Genomic DNA, 26640 nt, shown 5'->3' with positions numbered 1-26640 from the left:
TCCAAATTGTTCTCCAGAATGGCTGGATGTATTCACAATTCCACCAACAATGTATCAGTGTCCCTGTTTTCTCACATCCCCTCCAACATTCTGTATTATCTGTCCCTGTCATTTTAGCCAATCTGACAGGTGTGTATTGGTATCTCAGAGTTGTCTTAATTTGCATTTCTCTGATTAATAATGACTTGGAGCATCTTTTCATATGATTAGAAATAGTTTCAATTTCTTCATGTAAGAATTGTCCTTTGACCATTTATCAACTGGAGATCTCACCTATTTTTTAATTGTTGTTCAGTCATTTTCAACTCTTTGAGACCCCCATTTGGGATTTTCCTAGCAAAGATACTGGAATAGTTTGCTAGCTCATTTTACAGAAAAGAAAAGTGAGGAAAACAGGATTAAGTGACTTTCCCAAGGTCATTCAATGAGGAAATGTCTAAGGACAGATTTGAACTCCAGAAGATAGTATCCTGCCTCCAGCTTGCCACTCTATCCACTGTGCCACTTAGTTGCCCCATCTATTTTTTTATATGATTATTAATGTTGATAGCTGAATGGTGCAGTTGATAGAACACTAGGCTTTGAGTGAGAAAGACCAGTTCAAATTTAGGCTCAGACACTGTGTGTGACTTTGGGCAAATCACTTAATCTCTTTCTCAGTTTCCTAAATTATAAAGATCAAAGGAGATAATATTTGTAATCACTTAGTATAATAGTGCCTGTTACAGTGCTTAATAAATGCTTCTTTCTTTCCCTTCTTTTCTACAATGGAGTTAGAACCAAGAATCACAGTCCTAGTATTGAGTTACACAGTAGGAACACTAGATTGTATAATAGGAAGCACGAGTTCATCTCCTGGTATCTGTGTGACCTAGTACAATTAACTCTAGGCCTTAATTTAGTTCACTTAGAAAATTACATGATCTAAAATGGATTTTTTATTTATAAATTTTCCCAAGATGAAAAGTTTTCATGGCATTGTGGAGTCAGGAACATTTGAGTTTAAATCTTGCATGTAACATACAAGTTCTGTGAGCTTGGGCAAATCACAAACTATCAGTACTCCAATCATTTCCTCATATCAAGGTTATAGAGTTGAAGATCTTACTACTGATGAAATTATAAATCATTGCTCCCCGTAGAATAAAAGATTTAGATTCCTAAGAGTCCAATCTCCTTATTTTGCATTTGAATAAACTGAGGCTGAAGGAGTTTAAGTCAATTTCTCAGGGTCATAGGAGGCAAGTCTTCCTGACTCCAAGTCCTGTTCCTAGGCTTTTATAAATAAACTAGCCAACAAACGAACAATAACAACACACATAAAGGCTCCTTTGGTCTTTTAAATTTACAGACTATTTCACAAGTCCGTGTAATTCAATTTCTACTTAAGATATCAATCAATAAACATTTACTATTATGTTCCAAGCACTGCTAAATGCTACAGATAAAAATAATTTTAAAAGGGAAGATGTTAGAATTCAGAGAGGTCAAGAAAGACTTCCTTATAAAATTTTAGCTGGAATTTGTAAGAAGCAAGAGTAAGCAATAGGCAGAGATGAAGGAAAGCATTTCAGACATGGGGAACAGCCAGAGAAAATACAGAGCTAAGAGATAGAGTGTCTTGTTTGTGGCACATCCAGGAAGCCAGGGTCACTGGATTAAAAAGCACAAATAAGAAAATGTGATATTAAGACAAAACTTGAGAGAAGTATAAAAAGGGAAACAAGAGTGAGAAACCATGAGTAACTTAATAAGGTTAAATAAACTGCTTATATTTTCAAATAAAACTGATTCATGTAATCCCCGAAAACTTTACCATCATTAAGACAGTCAGGAGGAAGAGGACATGAGTGGGGGTTCATTATAGTGGGATGATATCAAAGGAAAATGGAAAGCTGAGAAAGAAGGATGTATTGGAAGATGTGGGAAGGGAGAGAAATAATGGGGGAAATTATTTCACATAAAAGAGATTGGCAAGGAAGAGCTTTTACCACTGGAAGAGAAAAATGGAGTTGGGAGTGGGCAAAACTTGAATCTCACTCTCATCTGAACTGATTCAAACAGGAAAGAATATATATACACATATACGTATTCAGAGAGAAAGGGGGAGGGTTGAGAGAGGGAGGAAGGGGGAAGAGAAAGAAAGAAGGAGGAAGAGAAAGAGAAAAGATAAAGCATTGGCTAACTTGATTAGAAAAAAAAAGACAAATTACTAGCATCAAAAATTAAAAGTGTTAGTACACCATCAATGAAAATAAAATTCAAGCAAGAAAAAGGAGGAAAAGAGGATTTGGAACATCAAAACAAAACAAAACAAAAAACGACATCAAGTCAAAGGGAAGTTTGCTGTTCTTCATTGCCTCTGCATCATTGGTGGGAGATCAGACTGACAGCAGGAGGCAGGAGGTATCTGGCACTGGCACAGGTAAAAGTAGTTTCACAGGCTCCAGCAGTCTTCATGGAAACATTAGCATAGGGGACAGGCACTAAGGCTTAGTGGACAGAGAGCAGGTCCTAGAACAGGAGTGTATGGCCATTATCTAACACATACTTGCTGACAACCCTGGGCAAGTCACCTACACGTTTACGTGTTCTAGGCAATTCTCATAAAATGCAGGGAAGTTATCTGCCTGTTTTGGAAAGATTTTTCTCATCCAAGAGTTTCCCATTGCTAATGAAATCACAGACCTGTTTTCCATCACTTTCCTAATAATGATTGGGGGGAGGATAAAGACTAGAAAGCCAAAGTGCTGCCTTGAACAAATAATAATTTTCTTGTTAGCTTGGGAATTTCAATTTTTTTTTTACTTTGTTTGATGAGAAGCACATGTTATTATCTCATACAATGAATTTTTTCATTGTATGAGATTTTACTGAGAGCTCACAAACATAAGAAGATAGTTTTAAAAGAAGATTTCTCTTTTTTAAAGCTACTGTTGTCAAAGCAACTAAAACTCACAAACCAATTTAAAACTAAGGCAGAGTGGTACTGATACCTTTTAGGTTTTCCATAATTCCCCAAAGCATCATTATCCACCTAGAGATTGATATATTCTTTGTTCTTTGTTTTAAGAGATTTTTTAAAAAATAAGGTCTAGACTTGCCAAAGTGAATCATCCAAAAAAAAAATCTGGCTTTGAGTCACCTTAGGAAAGTTTTGCTGACTAGAACAGGCTAATGTGAGAGTACACACACACACACACACACACACACACACACACACACACACACACAGAGGTTCTACTTAAATTTGTAATCTCAAGTCATGCAGATAGCACCTGAGCCTTAGTAGAAGCTTAGGAGGAAAGACTGCTTACAAAGAAAATTTCTTCTGTCCAGGATCACAGAACTGTTATTTCACCCTAATAAATCACAAGAAACTAGACTGCAAAGAGGAACTGAATTGCCTCCAAAGGACTTTTGGTCTTGGAAGTGTGTAGTCAAAAAGGACATGTTGACTATATCCAACTGGTTCCTATGCTTTAGTATTTATCTGGGTTTCTGAGAATTTTTGATCTCCAGAATCTCAAGAGCAGAGTTTGACCTGAGGCAGCCAAAGGACACACAAGGTCAAGAACACAGAATCTTAGAAAACTCAATCTCATTAAGGCAGATTGCTGCTCTAGCAAAAAAAAAAAAATATTAGATCTAGAGACAAGGAAGACGAGTTCCAATGGGATCTCGGCTGTGTGATCTTGGGCAAGTCACTATGTACAGAGTGTGCTTGGGATCCTTCGATTGTAAAATGAAGATTTTAATACTGTCTACTTACAGGGTTGTGAGAAACAAGAGATTAAATTAACAAAGTGCTCACTATAATGTTTGGTGCATAGTAAGTACTTAATACTTCTTTCTTTCCCTCTTCATCATTCTTTATAAGTGGTCATCCAATCTAATGTTGATTACCTCTAGTGATTAAAACTCATTGTCTTCAAAGAAGCTTATTTCAATTTTGGATAATGTGAACTCTTTCTCCTTATATTAAATAAAACTCTGCATATAGCTCTGTTACTGTCACACTGTGATTCTGATTCTACCTTGTGATCAAATGGAATATTTCTAATCTTTCTTGTCTATTAAGTAAAGCCAACAAGAGTTAAGTGCCACTAGGTGTTGGGCATTGTGCTGTGTGCTAGGGTTACAACAAAACGTTCAAACAAGCAAACCAAAAAAAAAAAAAAAAAAACTACACAAACCCCAAGCCCTGTTGTTAAGAAAATAACTGTGTAATGAAGGAGATAACACAGAAATAGTTACATGCAAACATACAAGATAAACTGGAACTCATCTCAGAGGGAAGGCACCAAAATTTAAGGAGGACTAGGAATGATACTTATAGTATTTGAATATAGGTGTCATGTTCCCTCCTGTAATTTTTTTTCTTTTCTAGATTAAGCATTTCTAGTTTCTTGAAATTTTTTTTAGTTGAGTCCTCTCTGCATCTTGATTGACAAACTGGAACCAACATAGAACAGGACAATGTCCCATGAAACATTTGTTGGCCAGAACTGAACTCTTGATCAGAGGTGTCAAATGTGATGCTTCCTAAATGTTGTGTGAACAAAATTAAAAAGTAACTGGGAAGTATTTAATAAAATAAATATATATTAAAACACATATACTTTGACATGTGCTTTTCTAAATAAGAATGCAGGGACCCTTACATATGGCTTAGTGGACCCTGTTTCAATTTTAATTTGATACCAATGCTTTAAGGCTGGTTGATTAGCAGTAAATAAAGATTGTAACTTCTCTCATTCATCATAGATGAATTAATGTAGCCTAAAACAGAATTAGCTTGTCTGCCAGAGCATTCTTTTGATGTTTTTTGAGATCACTAAGTTTACTGAGTTTACTAAGCCCACAAAATTATTTTCTTTTAAAATATATCAACTATTGGATAGACATATTAGAATGGGAAGAGAACTTATATTAGAGTCACACTCCAAGATTGAATTCTAGCTTTTACTACCCATGAGACAGTGGACAAGCCATTTAATCAATCATTCGGGGCCCTAATTTCTAAGATGAACAAATTGAACTAAAGGATGGATAAGATCCCTATCAACTCTACATTTATGTTCCTTTGACCTACAATCTTATTTATAAACATGTCTACATTAATTATACTTGTGTAGTTGATTTTCTGAATGGAAACATAGGGATGTGTATGAAGTAGAAATCATATATATTTGGATGCTAATTGGGATACGTCCATAGCTTCTAAGGTCTTTGCCATCTTTGAATTTCTTTATAAACTTTTAAACCCTTCAGATTAGACTTCCATTGAAACATCTATCTTTGTTATATTTAATTTATTCCCATTAATTCTAGTCAGATGATATTGTTGTAAAAATTTATTATCTAAGCTATACTGTAGTATTCTCATTTTTGTGTCATCTGCAGATTCACTAAGCATACTTTAGATTAAAAAAATTGATAGAGTCAAGGACCAGACCCTGTAGCAGCATTCTTCATTTCTTTGAGTCTGTGCCAATCAGTTAATAAATTTGGGTGGAGTTATTCAGCCAACTCTGAATATATTTAATTGGAAAGTAATTTGGCTCATTTTTCACCATGATGTCCATGATGATAGCCTAAGAAATTTTTTATACTTTTGATCAACAACTATACCTTAGGCAGCATTTTCCATCTAGGAGTGTTGTGAGAATCCAGTAAAATGATATATCCGAAATGCTTTGCAAATTCCAAAGTAGAATAGAAATAATTTCTATCACCATCATACTGAAGCCCTTTGTTAACACTATTTAAATCCATATACTACTACTTATTTAGCCAATTCTCAACTGATAGGCATCCCTTCAATTTCCAGTTCCTTGCCACCACAAAAAAACTTGTCACAAACATTTTTTGGACAATGGAATATTACTTTTTTATTGTAGACAAAATAACATATTTGGGTATCTACCTACCAAGACAAACTCAAGAATTATGTGAACACAATTACAAAATGCTTTTCATACAAAGAGTCAGATCTGAACAATTGGAAAAATATCAATTGTTTATGAGTAGGTTTGAGCTAATATAACAGAATCTTATGAAAATGGTCCAGCATATCCCTCACTAGAGGAAGCCCTATAGCATACTGGATACATATTCTATGAAAGTTTTATACAAAATCAAGGATAAGAATTACACTGGAAAAGAAGGTATGGGTGAGCAGGAGTAGAGGAATCACTGAATACACATTGTTCTTGGCAGCATTGATTAATAGAAAATGCATTGTGTTTGGAGTAATAGAATACTAGTCACATCCAGGCCCTGCACCTTATTGCTTGTGTGATTTAAATTTACTAGAAACCTCAATTTTCTTACATAAAAAAAATAAAGTGGCTGATAACCTTCAAGTGAGCAAAAATATTGCAGAGTAAAAGGCAAAAAGTAAATATTATGATTATGAGTTTATTCCTAGTTCTTTCTTCTTCACATAAAATTTTCTTTTAAAATATCAAATTATTTTAAAAGTATTATGAAACCTTGATTTATTGAGTGTCTTAAGCTCTGGATACTTCAGCACTGAAGTATATTACAGAATCACAGAATTTGAGAGCTGGAAGGGACCTTAGCAGCTATCTGGAGGAACCTTATTTACCAAAGGAATCCCAACTGTCACACCTTGAAGACCTTCATGTAGGGGGAACTTCAGACGGCAGATCATTCCAGTATCGATCAATTCTAATTGTTAGGTTAGCCAGAATTGGCTTCTTTGCAATTTCCACCCAGGCTTCAGGTTCTGCTCTTGGGGCCAAAAGGAATGAGGTTAATTCCTCCACTACATAAAAATGAAGATGATTCTCACATTCCTTTCCTCTCCCTGCTGCTCCTTCCCTCCTCTTCCTCCATGGGGGAACTTCTCCCCTTTTAAAATATTACAGTTTCCCTAGTTACATGGTTTTTAATCTTTTTTAACAAAAGTTTTTGATCTTAATTTTATTCTTCCCTCTTTCCTTCTTTTCTACTTTCTGCCCCTCCATCATGAGAAGCAGTCCTCTATAAATTACACATGTACAGTCATCTAAAATATTTCTGTATTAGTCATTCTGTATAGAAGATTCAGAAAGAAAGGAAGTGAGAGAGAGGGAGTGTGGATGGAGGGAAGAGGAAGGGCGGGGGTAGGAAAGTAGTATGCTTCAGTGTGTATTCAGATTGAAGTTCTTTCTCTTGGGATTGTCTTGGATGACTGACTTAACTATTTTCTGCAATACATTCACAATTGTTCCTTGTACAATATTGCTATTACCATGTGCAATATTCTCCTGGTTCTGCTCACTTCACTAAGTTAAACAAGCCAGTTCCTTCAGCTGATCTTCATCTCCCTGGTTTCCCTCCTCTCTGAGCACTTTTGAGGTTTTCAGTGACTTTTTTGAACCAGGGAATCCACAACTGAATATCATACACCACATAAGTTACGAGGAAGCTGAGGATAGTGGATTGTCACCTCCTTTATTCTGTGTCAGCTACTATCCCTAGAAGCAAGAAGGCTGCGCAGTGGATAGAGCAGGAAGACCGTAGTTCAAATTTGGTTTCAGACACTACTTACTAAGCTGTGTGACCCTGAGTTTGCCTCAATTTAATCATCTGTACAATGGATATAATAATCATCAAGTAATAGTAAAACTACTGTCCAGGACTGTGTGAGGATCAAATGAAATAATAACTGTAAAATGCTTAGCATAAATGCTCAGTATTTAGTAAGCATTAAATAATATTAGCCATTAATTACTCTTAGCTTAGGGCTGGAGAGACTTATATGAACTGATACTAAGTGAAATGAGCAGAACCAGGAGATCATGGTATATAACAACAATAAGATTGAGTATATGATGATCAATTCTGATGGACATGACTATTTCCAGCAATAAGATGACTGATACCAGTTCCAAAGATCTTGTGATGAAGAAAGCCATCTATACCCAGAGAAAGAGTGGGAACTGAGTGTGGATCACAACATAGCATTTTCACTCTTTTTGTTGTTATATGCTTGCATTTCATTTTCTTATTCATTCTTTCTTTTTGATATGATTTTTTTGTGCAGCAAGATAATTGTATAAATAGGTATACATATATTGGATTTAACATATATTTTAACATGTATAACATAAATTGGATTGATTGCCATCTAGGGGAGGGAGTGGGGGTAAGGAAGGGAAAATTTGAAACACAAGACTATGCAAGGATCAATGTTGAAAAATTATTCATGCATATGTTTTGAAAATAAAAAGCTTTAATTAAAAAGATTACTGAAATAGCACAACTTGCTTATCCTAAGTGTGGTAGCTTGAGGAAATAGGAAAAGATCTGTAGTACTCATTGTAAAAAATAATCAGAGTGGGGGGGTGTTGAACACTAGTGAAGACTCAGGTGAAGTTTTTTGTTGTGTCATTGAAGTCATATCCAACTCTTTGTGATTCTATTTGGGATTTTCTTGGCAAAGATACTGAAGTTTGCCATTTCCTTTTCTACATTTCTATTTCATTTTACAGATGAGGAACTCAGGCAAACAGGGTTAACTGACTTGTCCAGGGCCACACAGTTAGTGTCAGAGGCTGGATTTGAACTTCTTGATTCCAAGCCCAGTGCTCTATCCATTTAATTGCTCCCCATGTAGAATTATGCACAATACATTTGTGAAAATGAAGTCTATTTGAAGTTCTCCAGTGATGATGAATATGCAGAGAAAAAGAAGAGACTTCAAACAGTGAAGATAGGTTAGGAGGAACAGAATTTCAAAGAGTAACAACTTCTTGAATGGAAGTTAGTGAAGCATTAAAGTATTAGATCAAGAATCTCAAGAGTTTGAAGGGAGTTCAGAGACTCTATGCTGTCTGAATAATAATTTACTCCTACAACAATCTTGAGAAATTTTTTGCTTAAAGGCAAAAAGATGAGAAAAAAAAATCTACTGAAATAGGCCACTATACTTCTGGATCTCTCCCACCTTTTCAAAGTTCTTGTTGGGTGTTTTTTTTCCTTTCAGTTCACTTGTGCTTTCTGCATTTGTATAATAGACATCTGAAGCTCTGATTTCTTTTTTATTTTTGTTTTTTCCCTTCTTCTTGTGAATTACTGGGTGTCTCTACCAATCTAGATGTGTGTATGTGTGAGTGTGGTGTGTGTAGTTGTGTGTATATGTAACAGCAAATAAATAATTCTTTTTTCTATCCTGCTTTCTTTTCAGCCAAAAATTCTTTTGATCAGATTTACTAATTCCTATTTTAACATATATTTGCCATTCTTTGTAGGTGCATCTACCCTCAGCCAAAAGCAGTTTTCCTATCAACCAATAAACATTTATAAGTATCAACTATATGTGCTAAGTGCTGGGGACATAAAAGGAGGCAAAAGATAGTCTCTGCCCCCAAGAGGGTCACAGTTTAATAGGGAAAGATAACACCTAACAAACCAAAAAAAAAAAGGCGATCCATAAATCCAAAAATCTGTTCTTAGCACCATCCCAGTTACCAGTTGTGTCTTTTATCTAGTCTGCCTCTTTCTTTTAAAGACTGGCCTGATGAAAATATTTCATGTGCCTCTGAGGTATTCAGTGATAGAGAAATTCTCTAAGCTTTTCAAATCTTGGAAAATTATCTGTAACATCCAGGAATCTTGACCCCAGAATGATTGGAGAAATTTTTATGGTTAATAGCAAGATTCATATCGTCAGTGTCAGATTTAAAAACAAATTAAACACACTCACACACACACACAAACACACAAAAATATAGATCTAGAACTACAGTCTACAGTCATTTTTGTCCTATGTTGTTTATAATCTCAAATTTCCAAACCATGATGTTTCTATGGTGGACAATTGTCAGAGTGAAGGAAGGGCATAGTTTTTGTTTTTGTTTTTTTAATTTTGGTGCAACTCCTGCAAGCTTCTTTTCTGAAATAATTTTTCAAAAGGAAGAGTGAATTTATATAGATCTCTATATATCCATTTAAAGAAGGCAGATAGGGGATAGGACTAGATCTACGATTTTTTTTTGGTATAGTACTACCAAAACAGTGAGTACTATCTTTACTACTTATAATCTTAGAGGATGCCTAGGTCTCTAAGAAGCTAAGGGACTCAAGGAGCCCATGGCTACTTGAATATTTTTGAGAGGTAGAAATTGAACCCAAGCTTTTCTGGTGCTAAAGATATACCTAGGGGCAGGTAGGTGGCACAGAGGGTAAGGCACCAGCCCTGAAGTCAGGAGGATCTGAATTCAAATCTGGTCTCAGACACTTAAACTTAATAGCTTTGTGATGCTGGGCAAGTCATTTAACCCCAATTGCCTCAGCAAAAATAACTAACTAAATAAAAATTTAAAAATTATTTTACTCTGAACTTAAGAAATAAATAAAACAACCATAACCTCCTAGAATAGTAAAAAAAAAAGATTATTGTATGTGAAATGGCAAATCTATTATATATAACTTGTTATTTCTTTTAAATATATAATAAAATTATCAGGTAATCCCCCCCCTTTTTTTTCCCTTCTCATCCACTCTGGCCCTAGAGATGGCTACCATAAATAAAAATGTCTGTGTTTGTATAAAACCATTCTATTCATACTTCTATTTATCAGGTTTTTTCCTCTGGAAGCAGATAGCTTATTCCTTAATATGTCTTTTATAGCTAATTTGGGTATTTATAACAGTCAAAAAACAGTTGTTTTTAAAGTTGTTCTTAAAACTATATTGATAGCATCTTTTCTGTCATGCAGCAAGTTCTCTGAATCCCCCTGCAGCAATCTTTTCCATATCTTATCTTTCCTTTCAATCCCCACTGCTTTCATCTTTGTTAAGGGCTCCATTGTTTTATTTCATATAGACTACTACAAGAGTCATGTAACTTAACTGCTTTATTCCTTACACAGTTTATCTTCCAATCTTCCAGATTGGTACCAAACAATTTTTTTTGCTTGTTCTGCAGTTTATTATTTGACAATTCTCCATTAAAAAATAAACAAAAGTCCCCCAAATCTTAGCCATTAAAAAAAAAAGATAAAGCCCTATACACATTTTAAGATCCATATTTCTGGACTGGGTACCTTTGAGTTCCATGAATAAATGTATACTATTAACTTACTGAACAGCATTGCTGTAGCTCACAATGGAAAATGAATTTTCTTCATGTCAGTTGACCCTAACTCTAACTTCTCCCTGGCTTCAGATAAAATTTTCCTTTGAGCTAAATAGCTATTTGAGATCAATGCATTTTTTTTTCTTCTTTGACATTTGCCAAATGAATAATCTTAAATATTAGAATTTGATTATGTCATTTCTTTGTTCAAAAATCTTCAAAGACTACTTATGACTTAAGCAGTCATTTAAAGATGACTGAACTAAGGCCCCAAACCACTTTTCCAGATTTATTTCTCATCTAATAGATGAAGGAACTGAGGCCTAAAAAAGCTAAGTGACTTTACTAAGATTATATAAGTCATTAGCATCAGAGAAGGATTCAATTCCAGGTCCTCTGCCTCTAGCCAATACTCTTTCCATTATGCTTTCTTCAAGTATTTATTATTTTACAACTTGCCACATCCCTAGAAGTGCTCCTGTGGGAATAGAAAATAGGTGAAGGAATCTAGGTTACAGTTTCTGTATTGTTTTTTTGTGACAAAAGTGTGCCAAGTACTTGTTATACTGGGGTAGTGGCCAAATAGAGTGGGCAAAAACTCTTGAGTCAGGAGATTATGGTAAATGACTTTCCAATACTGCCATCTTCTGAGATCTGGAAGCTCTGCTATTAGTACATCATTACTCCACTACATTATTCCACTACCAGAACTTCACTGACCTTGAGGGGAAAAAACCACACAAAAAATCAACAACAAAAACGGGCTCGCTGTCAAAAGAACTGGGAAAATTCAGTTCTTCCTGTTAGCTATTGATTTGTAAGAAAGCTGTGTTCTACTAGGAAATGGTACAATCTGGAACTATCAGCATATTTCACTCATATTCATGATGCGAGGGAGTGTGGTATATGCAATGCTTCTAATTCTACCTTTCATACCAGTTGTTTGACCATGAAGAGTCACTTAAAATCTGAGTTTTTTTTAAAATCTGTAACATGAGGAGTTGTAATAGATAGTGTTTCTACCATACAAGGCTTGTTGTGAGAGTCAAAAAAGATAACATATGCAAAGTAACTTGCAAACTGTCAAATGCCTTTACAATTGTTACTTATTATTACATAAATATGCATTGAGAAATTATAGTACAGAAACTCCTTTCATCAACGAGGGCTCTTAATTAGGGTGCAGATAACTGGGCTAGAGGATCCCAGTGGCAGCTTCCTCAGGAGTTTCTTCCTAGTCCAATTCTATCTTTTACCTCCCTTCAACATTACGCCTCTTCTTTTGGATAATTATACTTGTAGTAGGTAGAAATCTTGGGCTGTCCTAAGGCCCTCACTTCCTAGTTCAGTCTGTTTCTATTGAAGCTTTTCTGTGACTTGTTACTTGAAAGACAGAGGGGTTAAAGCGAGTTACCCATGGCCATACAGCTAGGAAGCACCAGAAATAGGTCTAAGCCCAGTTCTCTATGGCATGGTGTTTTTGAACGGATTTTTAAAGATCCCTGCAGAATCCTTGTAGATTAACAATGGAAAGAGTTGAAGATAAATAACAAGGTTTAAATACATGCTGTACCCCAATTTGGAAAAAAAAAGTAGGATAACAAATGCTTTGCCAATTAGCTGAAAATCAAGGAAGTGCAGTGGTCATTTATTTAGCAGTATTAAATGGAGACAATCTTTGAATCTTAATAGGAAAAGCAGTTTGTGCTATGGAACTAGGTTGACCGTGGGCAGAATTAGGGTGTGGTGATTATGGCTAGTTCCAAGTTGTTTATTTGAAAGGATACTATATTTAAGATACTGATGGCAGTTATTTCCTCATCATAGAAGCAATGGGGACTTAACATCTAGTTAGCAAGAATTGCCAGTTAAAATACAAAACTGCCACGTGGTTGGGATGAGTACTCTTGGTCTATTCTCTCAATGAGAAATTTCCTAGAGAAATGCCTTTTGTTCCATAAGCATGAAAGTGCCTTATATAAGTCTTTTTCCAATGGGCCCCCCTCCATCCCCACTCAATTGAGGGAGACTTTTTTCTCAGATACATTTTGTGTTATCTATTCTGAGGGACAAAAATTCATAGTCCGGTCTTAAATTATTAGCAACCTAACTGGATATCCTATATTGGGTGACATCTCAAATTCATTATATCCAAAATAGAAATCATATTTCCTTCAAAACCTTCTCTCTTTTTGAAACTTCCTTATTATTGTAGAGGTTACCATCATCTCTCCAGGAACCCACACTTAAATCTCAGTGGCAACCTTGATTCCTCACTCTGTACCCAGTCTGTTGCCACATCCTGTCGCTTATACTTTCACAAAATTTCTTGTATCCATGTCCTCTTATTTCCTACAACCGTGGTTCATGCCCTTCTCATTATGTGCACACGGTAAATACTGCACTAGTCTTTTGATTGTTTTCCCCATCTCAAGTCGTTCTCTATTCACTCCAAAGAGATCTTATCTTTGTAAAGTACAAGTCTGACCATATTATCCCTACTCAATAAACTTCTGTGGCTATTACCTTTAGTATAAAATATAAATTCTTCTGTCTTTTAAAGCCCTTCACAATCTGGCCCCTTCCTACTTTTTTCCTACAGTTTTCTTATACTTTGCGCCTCTCCATATATTCTATAGTTTTACTGTACTGATACTCCATCTCCTGAATTGGTCAAGGCTCTTTACTAAATTTCTCCCCCACCTGAAATGCCATCAATCTTTGACTTTTCCTCCTGAATCCTTTAAGATTCAGATCCAATTTCACCTTCTGTAGGATCCCTTCATGGTATTCTCTCTTTCTCCCTTATACCGCCTTCCCTCTGAGATTCTCTCTTATTATACTGTATGGATCCTATAGGTATATAATTACTTGCATGTGGTATTATCTCCATTTGACTGGTCTCCTTTTAAGGGAAAAGACTTGTTTTTACCTTTGTATCTCCAGCACCAACATGTAATAAATGAAATGTAGAGAAAGTAAAAATGTTTGTCAGTGACTGACTATGGGGTTGCAACCATGCTTTTGGATAGATCAGATTTATTAAATATTTATCGTGGGCTAGATACTCTGCTAAGTACTTGGAATCTGAATAGGGGCAAAAACTGTCCTCAAGGAGGACACAATTTATTTTTTTTAATTTTATAATTATAATTTTTTGACAGTATATATGCATGAGTAATTTTTTTTATAATATTATCCCTTGTATTCATTTTTCCAAATTTTCCCCTCCCTCCGTCTATTCCCTCCCCTAGATGACAGGCAATCCCATACATTTTACATGTGTTACAGTATAACCTAGATACAATATATGTGTGTAAATCCAATTTTCTTGTTGCACATTAAGTATTAGATTCCGAAGGTATAAGTAACCTGGGTAGATAGACAGTAGTGCTAACAATTTACATTCACTTCCCAGTGTTCCTTCTCTGGGTGTAATTGTTTCTGTCCATTATTGATCAACTGGAAGTGAGTTAGATCTTCTCTATGTTGAAGATATCCACTTCCATCAGAATACATCTTCATACAGCATTCAAGTGTACAGAGATCTTCTGGTTCTATTCATTTCACTCAGCATCAGTTGATGTAAGTCTCTCCAAGCCTCTCTGTATTCCTCCTGCTGGTCATTTCTTACAGAGCAATAATATTCCATAACATTCATATACCATAATTTACCCAACTGCTGGAGCCCCTGCCCCACACCCCAAATACCAAGAACTGATAAGCAATACAGTGAAGCATGAGAACATCCTGCCTTGAAGGTCATAAAGCCCAGGTGTTAACAATAAAGCATTCTTTCTTAGCCTGAGAACATCCTGCCATAAAATATCACAAGGTCACACATATCTACCACCAGATGTTCCTTAACCACCACCCCTAGTCACGTAGTCACAGAACTGTTTTTTCAAACCTATACTCTGGAAACATATATAAGCCTTGTACTTTCCTCCAATAAATGAGCTATTCTGCTTTGCATAGAGTTGTCTCCGCCTCTTGCTTTCTTCACCCATTCCCAGGTTGTTGCCTTACTAGCTTTGCTTACAGGTTGACACACGGCTTCAGACCCCCTTAGTTCGAGACCCGCAGGCCGGGTCACCCAACCATTCTCCAATTGATGGACATCCATTCATCTTCCAGTTTTTAGCCACTACGAAAAGGACTGCCACAAGCATTTTTGGGACATATAGGTCCCTTTCCCCTCCTCAGTATTTCTTTGGGATATAAGCCCAATAGCGGCACTGCTGGATCAAAGGGTATGCACAGTTTGATAACTTTTTGGGCATAGTTCCAAATTGCTCTCCAGAATGGCCAGATTCTTTCACAGCTCCACCAGAAATGTATTAGTGGAGGACACAATTTCTAAGGAAGGAGATAATAAGTGGAAAATTGTACAAACAAGCTATATATAAGATAATTCTAATGCTTTCTCTCTGCTATTTTGTTTAAGGGGAATGGGGTTAGGAAAGGTTTCTTGTAGAAGATGCAATTTTAGTTGAAAAATAAATAAAACCATAGAAATCAGTCATATGAGCAGAGGAGAAAAAGCATTCTAGGCATGGGCGACAGTCTGAGAAAATACCTGGAGTGGTCTTGTTCACAGAAGAGTCAGGAGACCAGTGTCATTGGATCAAAGAGCATGAAATGGTGGGTAAGGTAAGCAAATGTCTAGGTGATTATGAAGAGTTTTAGAAGTCAAAGAGAGTTTTATATTTGATTGCTGAGACATGGAGCCACTGGAGCTGCTTGGAGTTTACTGAAATGGTAGTGGAGGGTGACATGGTCAAATTAATACTTTAAGAATATCACTTTGGTGTCTGAATGGAGATTTGGAGATCAGATGACAGATTGGAGCCATCTATTAAAACCTCACATAAAAGGCTTTTCTCCTTCCAAATCCAAGGATTGAGAATGAGAATTATTTACTGGTAAAATTTTTAATAGTCAATCAGGATTACACAATATTCCAGGTAGTTTTTCCATCATTTTTTCTTTTAACCAGGATTCATGCTTGTAAACCAACCAACATGGGAATGTTTCTAGACAAGACCTTTTAAACTCTCATTTAAATTTCTTCTGACCACTTCATGGCCTCCTAGGTATTTAAAAAATATAGTTTCACGCCCAGACAATGTGGAAGTTGTGTCCTGGTACCTCCTAACAACAAAGCGGAGATCTCTAGAATTAATTACTATAGTTGTGAGCTTTAGAGCAATTTAATTCAGACAACTTGCTGTTCCTTAACCACCTTTCCTCATAGCCTGTCATAGAGAAATTAAAAAATAGATCTGGATAGTTGCAAGAATGCTTACCAGTGATTATAGTCAAACATTTCTTCTTTTTTCTCACTTCTGAATAGTGGCAAGTTTTTCTCCCTTCTTATTATTAGCACTAAGTTAATGCCTTATGAAACAGAATTTTGGTTAAGAGGTAGGGGGGCTTAATCAAGTTAGATTGTTCTCTTTTTAAATATAAGATTTATCTTTCACTTCTTTTCAATATTGAATGTTTTAAAAGCATTTACCTAAGAGTATTTTGTTGGTCTTGAAGGAACTTACTTAGTTCATAGTTAAGTTATTTAAAAATAATTTAGTCTTAAATTATAACTACTTTAAACAGAAGTCGTTGTAATGTCCTATATCAGAGCTTGCCTAATAGTCAGAAAACTTTGTACAAGTTTTGTCCATGACACACTGGATAAGTCACTTAATTTCTCAGTTAATTCTCTGAGACAATCTAGGGCAACTCTTTTTTTTTTTTTTTATTATATATATATATATATATATATATATATTTTATAATATTATCTCTTGTATTCATTTTTCCAATTTACCCCCCCTCCCTCTATTCCCTCCCCCCGACGACAGGCAATACCATACATTTTACATGTGTTACAATATAGTCTAGGTACAATACATGTGTGCGAATATCATTTTCTTGTTGCACAATAAACATTAGAATCCGAAGGTACATGCAACCTGGGCAGACAGATATTAGTGCTAACAATTTTCATTCCCCTCCCAGTGTTTCTTCTCTGGGTGCAGCTACCTCTGTCCATCATTGATCAACTGGAAGTGAGTTGGATCTTCTTTATGTTGAAGATTTCCACTTCCATCAGAATACATCCTCATACAGTATTGTTGTTGAAGTGTACAGTGATCTTCTGGTTCTGCTCATTTCACTCAGCATCAGTTGATTTAAGTCTCTCCAGGCCTCTCTATATTCCTCCTGCTGGTCATTTCTTACCGAGCAATAATATTCCATAACCTTCATATACCACAATTTACCCAACCATTCTCCAACTGATGGACATCCATTCATCCTCCAGTTTCTAGCTACAACAAAAAGAGCTGCCACAAACATTTTGGCACATATATGTCTCTTTCCGCTCTTTAGTATTTCTTTGGGATATAATCCCAGTAGTAGCGCTGCTGGGTCAAAGGGTATGCACAGTTTGATAACTTTTTGGGCATAATTCCAGATTGCTCTCCAGAATGGCTGGATTCTTTCACAACTCCACCAGCAATGTATTAGTGTCCCAGTTTCCCCACATCCCCTCCAACATTTGTCATTATTTGTTCCTGTCATCTTAGCCAATCTGACAGGTGTGTAGTGGTATCTCAGAGTGGTCTTAATTTGCATTTCTCTGATCAGTAGTGATTTGGAACACTCTTTCATGTGAGTGGATATAGTTTCAATTTCTTCCTCTGAGAATTGTCTGTTCATATCCTTTGACCATTTATCAATTGGAGAATGGTTCGGTTTCTTATAAATTAGGGTCAGTTCTCTATATATTTTGGAAATGAGACCTTTGTCAGAACCTTTGTTTTTAAAAATATTTTCCCAATTTGTTACTTCCCTTCTAATCTTGTTTGCATTAGTATTATTTGTACAGAAACTTTTTAGTTTGATGTAATCAAAATCTTCTATTTTGTGATCAATAATGATCTCTAGTTCTCCTCTGGTCATAAATTCCTTCCTCCTCCACAAGTCTGAGAGGTAGATTATCCTCTGTTCCTCTAATCTATTTATTATCTCCCTCTTTATGCCTAAATCATGGACCCATTTTGATCTTATCTTGGTATATGGTGTTAAGTGTGGATCCATATCTAATTTCTGCCATACTAATTTCCAGTTTTCCCAACAGTTTTTTCCGAATAATGAATTTTTATCCCTAATGTTGGAATCTTTGGGTTTGTCAAAGATTAGATTGCTGTAGATGTACCCTTTTTTGTCCTTTGTATCTAATCTGTTCCACTGATCTACCGGTCTATTTCGTAGCCAATACCAAATGGTTTTGGTGACTGCTGCTATATAATATAGCTTTAGATCAGGTACACTTAGACCACCTTCCTCTGAGTTTTTTTTCATTAGTTCCCTTGCAATTCTTGACCTTTTATTCTTCCATATGAATTTTGTTGTTATTTTTTCTAGGTCATTAAAATAGTTTCTTGGGAGTCTGATTGGTATAGCACTAAATAAATAGATTAGTTTGGGGAGTATTGTCATCTTTATTATATTCGCTCGGCCTATCCAAGAGCACTGAATGTCTTTCCAATTATTTAAATCTGATTTTATTTTTGTGGCAAGTGTTTTGTAATTTTTCTCATATAATTCCTGACTTTTCTTTGGTAGATGGATTCCCAAATACTTTATACTCTCAACATTTGTTTGGAATGGAATTTCTCTTTGTATCTCTTGCTGTTGCATTTTGTTAGTGATATATAAAAATGCCGAGGATTTATGTGGATTTATTTTGTATCCTGCCACTTTGCTGAAATTTTGAATTATTTCTAGTAGCTTTTTAGCAGAGTCTTTGGGGTTCTCTAAGTATACCATCATGTCATCTGCAAAAAGTGATAGTTTGATTTCCTCATTTCCTACTCTAATTCCTTGAATCTCTTTCTCAGCTCTTATTGCCGAGGCTAGCGTTTCTAGTACTATATTGAATAGTAATGGTGATAGTGGGCAACCTTGTTTCACTCCTGATCTTACTGGGAAAGGTTGCAGTTTATTTCTATTGCATATTATGCTTACTGACGGTCTTAAATATATACTCCTAGGGCAACTCTTTAAACAATGTTACATAGCCTTTGCAGACCTACATTTGTAGGCATTTCTGATCAAGGATTCCCCATATCAATGAAATTATAGGCTGTCTCCTCTCACTTTATTCCACCTCAGAAAACAAACTCATTCAACCAACCAAGCAAACAAACCAAAAAAATTACCTGAATGCCTAAATTATGGGCAGAAAGTATGGCAAAGGGGAAAAAGCTCTGGCCCATCTATCAGATTCTAAACTAGACCCCATCATCTGTATCCTTGGACAATTAATTTAGTTTTTCTGGAGTTTCCATTATTTGATTTATAAAATGGAGTAATTGGACCAATTAATCTCTAAGGTGCTTTCCAACTTAAAAAATTCTAGGATTCTAATGAACATTATCATTATTTTGTTTTTAATGGTACCATTCCTCACTTTAGTAATTATTCTTAAGTTTTGTTTTGGAATCATAACTTGATTAAATATAGTTCCACTGTAGCCCTATAAATTGTTTATGTGTGCACTAGTATTCAGTGAATGTCCAATGAAGATGCTGTCTTAGTAGAAATCATCAAAATAAAAGGTTGTATTGACCAAGAAAAAAAACCACTTGTGCTTTTATTGATAATTTTTGGCACTAGAAGTTGTTCATATTAGCCTCTTTCCACATCACCTCTTTTCCTATTAATATTCACAGATTGCCTGAATTTAATGCTGCTAAAAATGTAACAATTGCACATAACTGACTTTTAGTTAAATAGTATGCATGTTTTTTTTCAGCTTGAGGTAACACATGTATGAAAGCACAAATTATGATATTTAAATAATTTGTGAGTTCCTAGAAAGAAATATTTAGTGGTAGTTATGATCTATTAATATTTTGATGTTCCAAAAATAATTAGACTTGTTGATGATATTATGATTGTTTAGTCATTTTAAGTTCAGTCTTCATGCCCCCATTTGGGATTTTCTTTTACAATATTTTTTTCTATTCTTACTTGCATATTGAAAAGTTCGTGTTTGTTGAGTTACAATAAAAAAGAAAAAACTACCAAAACCGTACTATATTATGTAAAAAGAAAATGTTTAAGGAATTATACAAAAACATAAAAAAGGAAACACAAACCAACTAACAAGTTGCTATAGGCATTTTATATGTTAGACTTAATTTACTAAAAGGTGGTTTTTATGTTTAATGCAGTTTGTGGATATTTAATAGTAAGGTTTACCCTTATTTGATGTTTAATATCACATTTTATCTTCACAATGACCTAGTGAGGTTAAATTTATGGATACTATTATTTTCATTTTACATTTGAGGAAAATGAGGCTTGGAAAAGTTGAACAATTCATTCTGTGACCTTTTCTATATAGTTTTTCCTCTTTGGGCATTCTTAAAATGATTTTTCCCCTCATACATATTACTACTAATTAATCTAGACAGCCCACCTCCAAACAGGTTTAAGAATTGAGAAACCTACGGGTGAGGTCCTTGAACCTCAGATAGTTTGGCAGTTTGTAGTTGAGTGAAGTCTTTAGCAGAAATACTAAAATACTAAATACCCTGGGGCAGGAACTTATTTTAAAGGAAAGAAACATTTCCTATTTTACAGATGATAAAATTGAGGCAAACGGGTTAAATGAACCAAAACCTTGGGAGGTGATGAATTAACCTAAGGGTCTCACTTCTGATTATAGCCATTCCTGAAAACCATTCACTACTTATTCTTTTTTTCCCCTTTTCTTTTGCTGAGGCAATTGGGGTTAAGTGATTTGCTCAGGGTCACACAGCTAAGAAGTGCTAAATGTCTGAGGCCGGATTTGAACTCAGGTCCTCCTGACTTCAGGGGTGATGCTTTATCTACTGCCCCACCTAGCTTCCCCTTACTTATTCTTTTTACTCAAATTGGAAAGTTCACTTTATTACTACTATCAGTACTTTTTCTAAATCTAGCTGGTTTAAAAAAATCTTCAGTGATTTTTCTATTGCTCAACTTATTCTTCCTAAATTGTTCATGACCCAGATTTGAGATTCAATAACCTGAATGACTACAGCTAGTTGAAAAGAATGAATAATGCTCTTTCTTCTTCATACTTAAATCAGAGATGACACACAGACTTCAGTGTACAATTTATGAAAACAGTTTTAAAAAAGAAAAAGGCAAGCCCTGTAAGCTTTTAGACAGCAAACAGAAGAGCCAGGAGTCTGTCTAAAGCAAAATCTGAAGACCAGTCACCTAAAATTTTGGGGTTTTTATTTTAACATGTAAAAGAGAAAGACATATAAATAAAACATTTATTAAGCTCTTCTTATGAACCAGAAGCTTATATTGTCACAGGCATTATAACTGGAAGGGACTAGATATCATTAACTCTAATGTTCTCATTAGAGATGAGCAAACAGCCCCAGAAAACTAAAATCATTGTACTTTAGATACACAGTTGGTGGGAGAAATAAAGTTGGGTTGAATTCAGGTTCTCTCATTTCAGGCCAATATTCTTCCACTACATTCAGTTAGCTATTCTTTGGCATTTTAAATGCACCCATATAGTTCTTGTCATTAAAATTGTACATTTATGAAAATAATATTGATAAAATGCTTAACTATGCCCTTTGTAGATATCTCTAGTAATCAGTATGCTGAAAAGGATAGAGTATTTGACTAAGTATGTGGGGGCCTGAATTTTAATGCTGTTTCTTCCAATAGTTAGCTATATAGCCTTAGAAATGCTATTTTAATCTTTCTGGGCCTCAGTTTCTAAATCTATCAATGGAAAAATTCAGACTAGATTGTTTCTAAGATTTCCTTCAATTTTTACACTTTTTAATTCTAAACCATTAACAATGAGAGAACAGATCTACTACTTGCTACTTGGGCAGACAAAAGTGGAAATTTGAAAACAAGTCTGAGTAAAAAACAACTTTTCTATAATTTTGGCAGAGTCCATTCCACCACAATGTGGAACATTTCAAAACAGACTGTTCACATGCAAATAAGATATCACTCTTCATTCTTTATAAGAAAACTTAAACATTTATATTTATAACCACAGTTTTTGTTTTGTTAAAATCCAGTGTAAAAACTGTGTTTTATTAAAAGTTTTTCCCTACCATTTCCAGACAAACTGTTCTATGAAAACAGTCTAAATAAAATTTTAGCTATTTTTCTTTATGTTTTCAAAAACTACTTTTTCCATCTTTTTTTCAGAACTAAATAGTTACTCCGCTCAGAAGGCAGAAAATTAAGAGTGTGGTATTTTACAAACACTTGTATATTTACATAGAAATGTGTGTGTCTGTGTATATATAGATCTATACTTGTGCTTTTTATCAGTATGAAGAATACTCAACATGGTAACTTTCAAGAATGCAGATCAACAATTGTTTTAGAGAGTTGCTTATGGAACAAAGAGGTTAATTAAATAATTCAGTTAGTACGTTAGATCTCAACTTCCTGATTTAAAGGTTTCCCATCTACTATTGGTCTTGAATATTACATTTATATTGAGCATGCCTTATGAAGATGAAAACATAAGCTCTGCTATCTTTTTGACTTCTGTAGTATCAAAAGAACACCAGAAGTCTGCTTTGTGTTAGAATTTTCAAAAACAGGAAGCAGACAAAAAGGAAATTGAACGTAGGACTAGTAAAATGAAAAAAGCTTGTATCATACCTTGTTCACAGTGAACTCCAGTCCTTCCGAGAGGGCAGTGACATGTGTAACCTTCAGGCAATTGGACACAAGTTGCTCCCTGACTACATTGATGTGGTGGCTCATGTTCAGGGTCACAGACGGAAACTGTCTCTGTGCAAAATGCTCCTTTCCACCCAGTGGGGCAATCACAGCTGCATGTGGGATAAGAAAGTAATATAACATAGTTTGAGCACTTAAATAAATATATACTACTTCTTTTTGTATTCTATTCATCTGTCCATTAATCAAATTGATAAGATGTGATTGTTAAATGTTTACTATATACCAGTTATTGTGCTACAAATTGGAAAGAGAAACCAAGAAGGAAAATTCACAAATAGCAAGTAAAATTCTGAATGTGAAGGGGATGAACTCACCTATAAAATGGAAATGGATAGCAGAATGAATTAAAAATCAGAATTCAACAATGTGTTGTTTACAAGAAACAAATTTAAAAATGAGAGATATATACAAAGTTAAAATGGAGGGTTGGAGTAGAATTTATTACACTTCAGCTGATGCACAAAAGGCAGGGGTAGGGATTATGATTGCAAAGTTTATGGCTAAAGTGGATATATTTAAAAGAAATAAGATAACTCAATGTTAATAAGATATCATGGACAATGAAGCAATATTAATAATACTGAACATAGGTTCCAAATTCTATGACATCCAAATTTTTTTTTCCTGAGACAATTGAGGTTAAGTGATTTGCCCAGGGTCACAAAGCTAGGAAGTGTTAAGTGTCTGAGGCCACATCTGAACTCAGGTCCTCCTGACTTCAGGGCTGGTACTCTATCCACTGCACCACCTAGCTGCCCCAACATAGAAATTTTTAAAAGAAAAATTAAATGAAATTCAGATGGAGATAGATAGTACTATAATAGTAGGGGACTTTAATACTATACTTGATCTGTTTCCAAAGACAATTAGGAAAAAAGGAAAAGAACTTATATATTAAAAAAAAAGAAAAAAGAGGCTCAAAAATTTACTAAAGAAAAAAGTTCCTGGCCAAATAGAAAAAGAGATATAAAAATTCATTGCAGAAACAACTGTTTGGAAATGTATACATATATTGTATTTAATTTATACTTTAACATATTTAACATGTATTGGTCAACCTGCCATCTGGGGGGAGGGAGGAGGGGAAAAATTAGAACAAAAGGTTTGGCAATTGTCAATGTTGTAAAATTACCCATGCATATATCTGGTAAATAAAAACTATTTTTAAAAAAGTTCATTGCAGAAAATAATTGATCAAAAGTTAGAATTGGGCAAGTGAAAGTTAATGACTTTATGAAATATCAAGAAACAATAAAACAAAACCAGATGAATGAAAAAGTAGAGAATGTGAAATATCTCACTGGAAAAACACCTGACTGGAAAATAGATCCAGGAAAGATAATTTAAGAATTATTTAACTACTTGAGAAGCAATCATAAAAAGAATCTAGATATCATCCTTCAAGAAATTATCATGGGAAACTTCTCTGAGGTTTTAGAACCAGAGGATAAAATAAAAATTGAAAAAAAAATCCATTGATCTTCTGAAAGAATTAAAAAATAAAAACTCCCAGGAATACAGGAGAGCACAGTCAGAAAGAAAGAATTCAAATATCATGGAGCCATAGTGAAGATAATACAAGATTTAGCAATTTCCACATTAAAGGAGTAGAATTTATAATATGATATTTTGGAAGGCCAAAAAACTAAGATTACAAACAAGAAAAATCTACCCAGAAAAATTAATTATAAATCTTCAAGTGAAAAACAATTCAATGAAATAGAGGTATTTCAAGAATTCCTAAGGAAAAGATCAAAGCTGAATAGAAAATCTGACTTTCAAATACAGAACTGAAAAGAAGAACATAAGGGATTCAATAAAATTAAACTGTTTACATTCTTACAAAGGAAGATGATACTTGTAATTCCTAGGAATTTTTTCATTATTATGACAGTTACAAGGACTATGCATAGACAGAAGACATGGATATGAGTTGAATATGATGGGATGATTATCCAAAAAAGAAATTAAAATTAATGTATAAGAAGGAAGAATGGAGTAGGAGAAGGGGAAAGGGAGAAGTACAATGGGGTAAATTATCTCATGTAAAAGCGGTTTTAAAAAAAGAGCTTTTTCAGTGGAGGGAAAAAATGAGGGAAACAGGGATACTTTACTCTCATTAGAATTGGATGGAAGAGGGAACATACATACTCAGGTGGATATAGTAATCTATCGTACTCTACAGGGAAGTAGAAGAAAAAAGGTACAAGAGAAAGGTATAGAAGGGGGCTGTTAGAAGGGAGAGCAGATTGGGGAAGAACAAAATTATCTTTTAAGGATGGAGAGGATGAAAGAAGAGAGAGAGTAGGATAAATGGGAGAAAATAAAGGTCTTATAAGAAAATAGGACACAAGAAATACAAAAAATTAGTAATCACAACTTAAAAAAATAAAGGTCTTATTTCTAAACTATATAGAGACCTCTGGAAAACTATAAATATATAAGTCATTCTCCAATTCATAAATGGTCAAAGAATATGAAGAGGCAGTTTTCAGACAAAGCTACCTATAGTTCATATAAAAATATTCTAAATCACTATTGATAGGAGAAACATAAGTTTAAAAAACTATGAGGTTCCCCCCACTTATCAGATTGATTAATATGACAGAAAAGAAAAATAAAAAATGTTGGAGGGGATATAAGAAAATTGAAACATTAATGTACTGTCAGGGGAGTTGTGAATTAATCAACTATTTTATAGGGCCAAAAAAGGGCTATAAAGTCATGCATATCCTTGCATGATAATGCTACTAAGTTTGTGTAGTTATTGATTCTTTTCCTTTTTATATCTTTGGGATATAAATGTTTGTAGCAGCTCTTTTAGGGGTGATGAAAAGTTAGAAACTGAGGAGGTGCCCACTAATTGGGAAATGGTTGAACAAATTATGATATGTACTTCTGGTGGAAGACTTTTGTCCTATAAGAAATGATAAGCAGAATGCTCTTAGAAAAAAATGTGTAAAAATTTAAATGAAATGATGCAAAGTGAAATGAGCAAAACCAGAATATTGTACATAAGAATATTGCATGATGGCCATCTGTGAATAACTTAGCTATTCTAAGTAATACCATGATCTAAGCCAATTCCCAAAGATTTATGATGAAAAAATGCTAACCTTTTCCAGAGAAAGAACTGATGGAGTTTAAATGCTTATTGAAGCATACTTTTTAAAAAACTTACTTTTTTTTGTCCTGTATTTTCTTTTGCAACATGACTAATTTGGAAATATATTTTGTATGACAACACATGTATAACCTCTTTCAAATTGCTTGCCTTCTTAAATTAGGGAGAGGGAAGATAAAAGATGAGAAAATTTGGAAGTCAAATTAAAAAAAAAAGGATGTCAAAAACTTTTTACATGTAATTGCAGGAAAATAAAATATCAAATAATCAAAAGCATTTAAAATATATAATAAATTCTACATGTTAAATTAAAAATATTATTTCACAACAAAAAAAGGAAAAAAAAGTTGTTTAACTTGTCTGGTAATTAGGATACTGCTTCTACTATAGAGATATTGTCACAAGGATTCCTGAGTGGGGAGAGGTTGAACTAGATGGAGTCTGGGGACTTTTCCAAATTTGAGATCCTATAATTTAGTAGAAAGCTTTGTAGAAAAGGGTAACATTAGGAGCATTGTTGTGGTTGTTGAGAAAAAGAAAAATTCAAAATAAAACAAAACTCAGTATCATTAACTGTTACACAAGCTAGGCAAAAAGAATATAAGAAAGACTCTACTGAGCA

The 26640-nt window shown here is 34.5% G+C and overlaps 1 protein-coding gene across 1 annotated transcript in view; it reads right to left on the bottom strand.

Moving 5' to 3' along the window:
• The window catches only part of EYS (eyes shut homolog), a 401433-nt gene that overhangs the window by 10477 nt on the left and 364316 nt on the right, over positions 1 to 26640 (bottom strand). The window contains exon 11 of the mRNA XM_074310593.1: positions 22811 to 22983. Within this exon, the coding sequence (XP_074166694.1) occupies positions 22811 to 22983 (173 nt within the window). The remainder of the gene's footprint in view (positions 1 to 22810; positions 22984 to 26640) is intronic.

This window comes from Sminthopsis crassicaudata, chromosome 4 (genome assembly GCF_048593235.1).
Source record: "Sminthopsis crassicaudata isolate SCR6 chromosome 4, ASM4859323v1, whole genome shotgun sequence".
Taxonomy (NCBI): Eukaryota; Metazoa; Chordata; class Mammalia; order Dasyuromorphia; family Dasyuridae; genus Sminthopsis; species Sminthopsis crassicaudata.
This window is presented reverse-complemented; position numbering and strand designations above follow the sequence as displayed.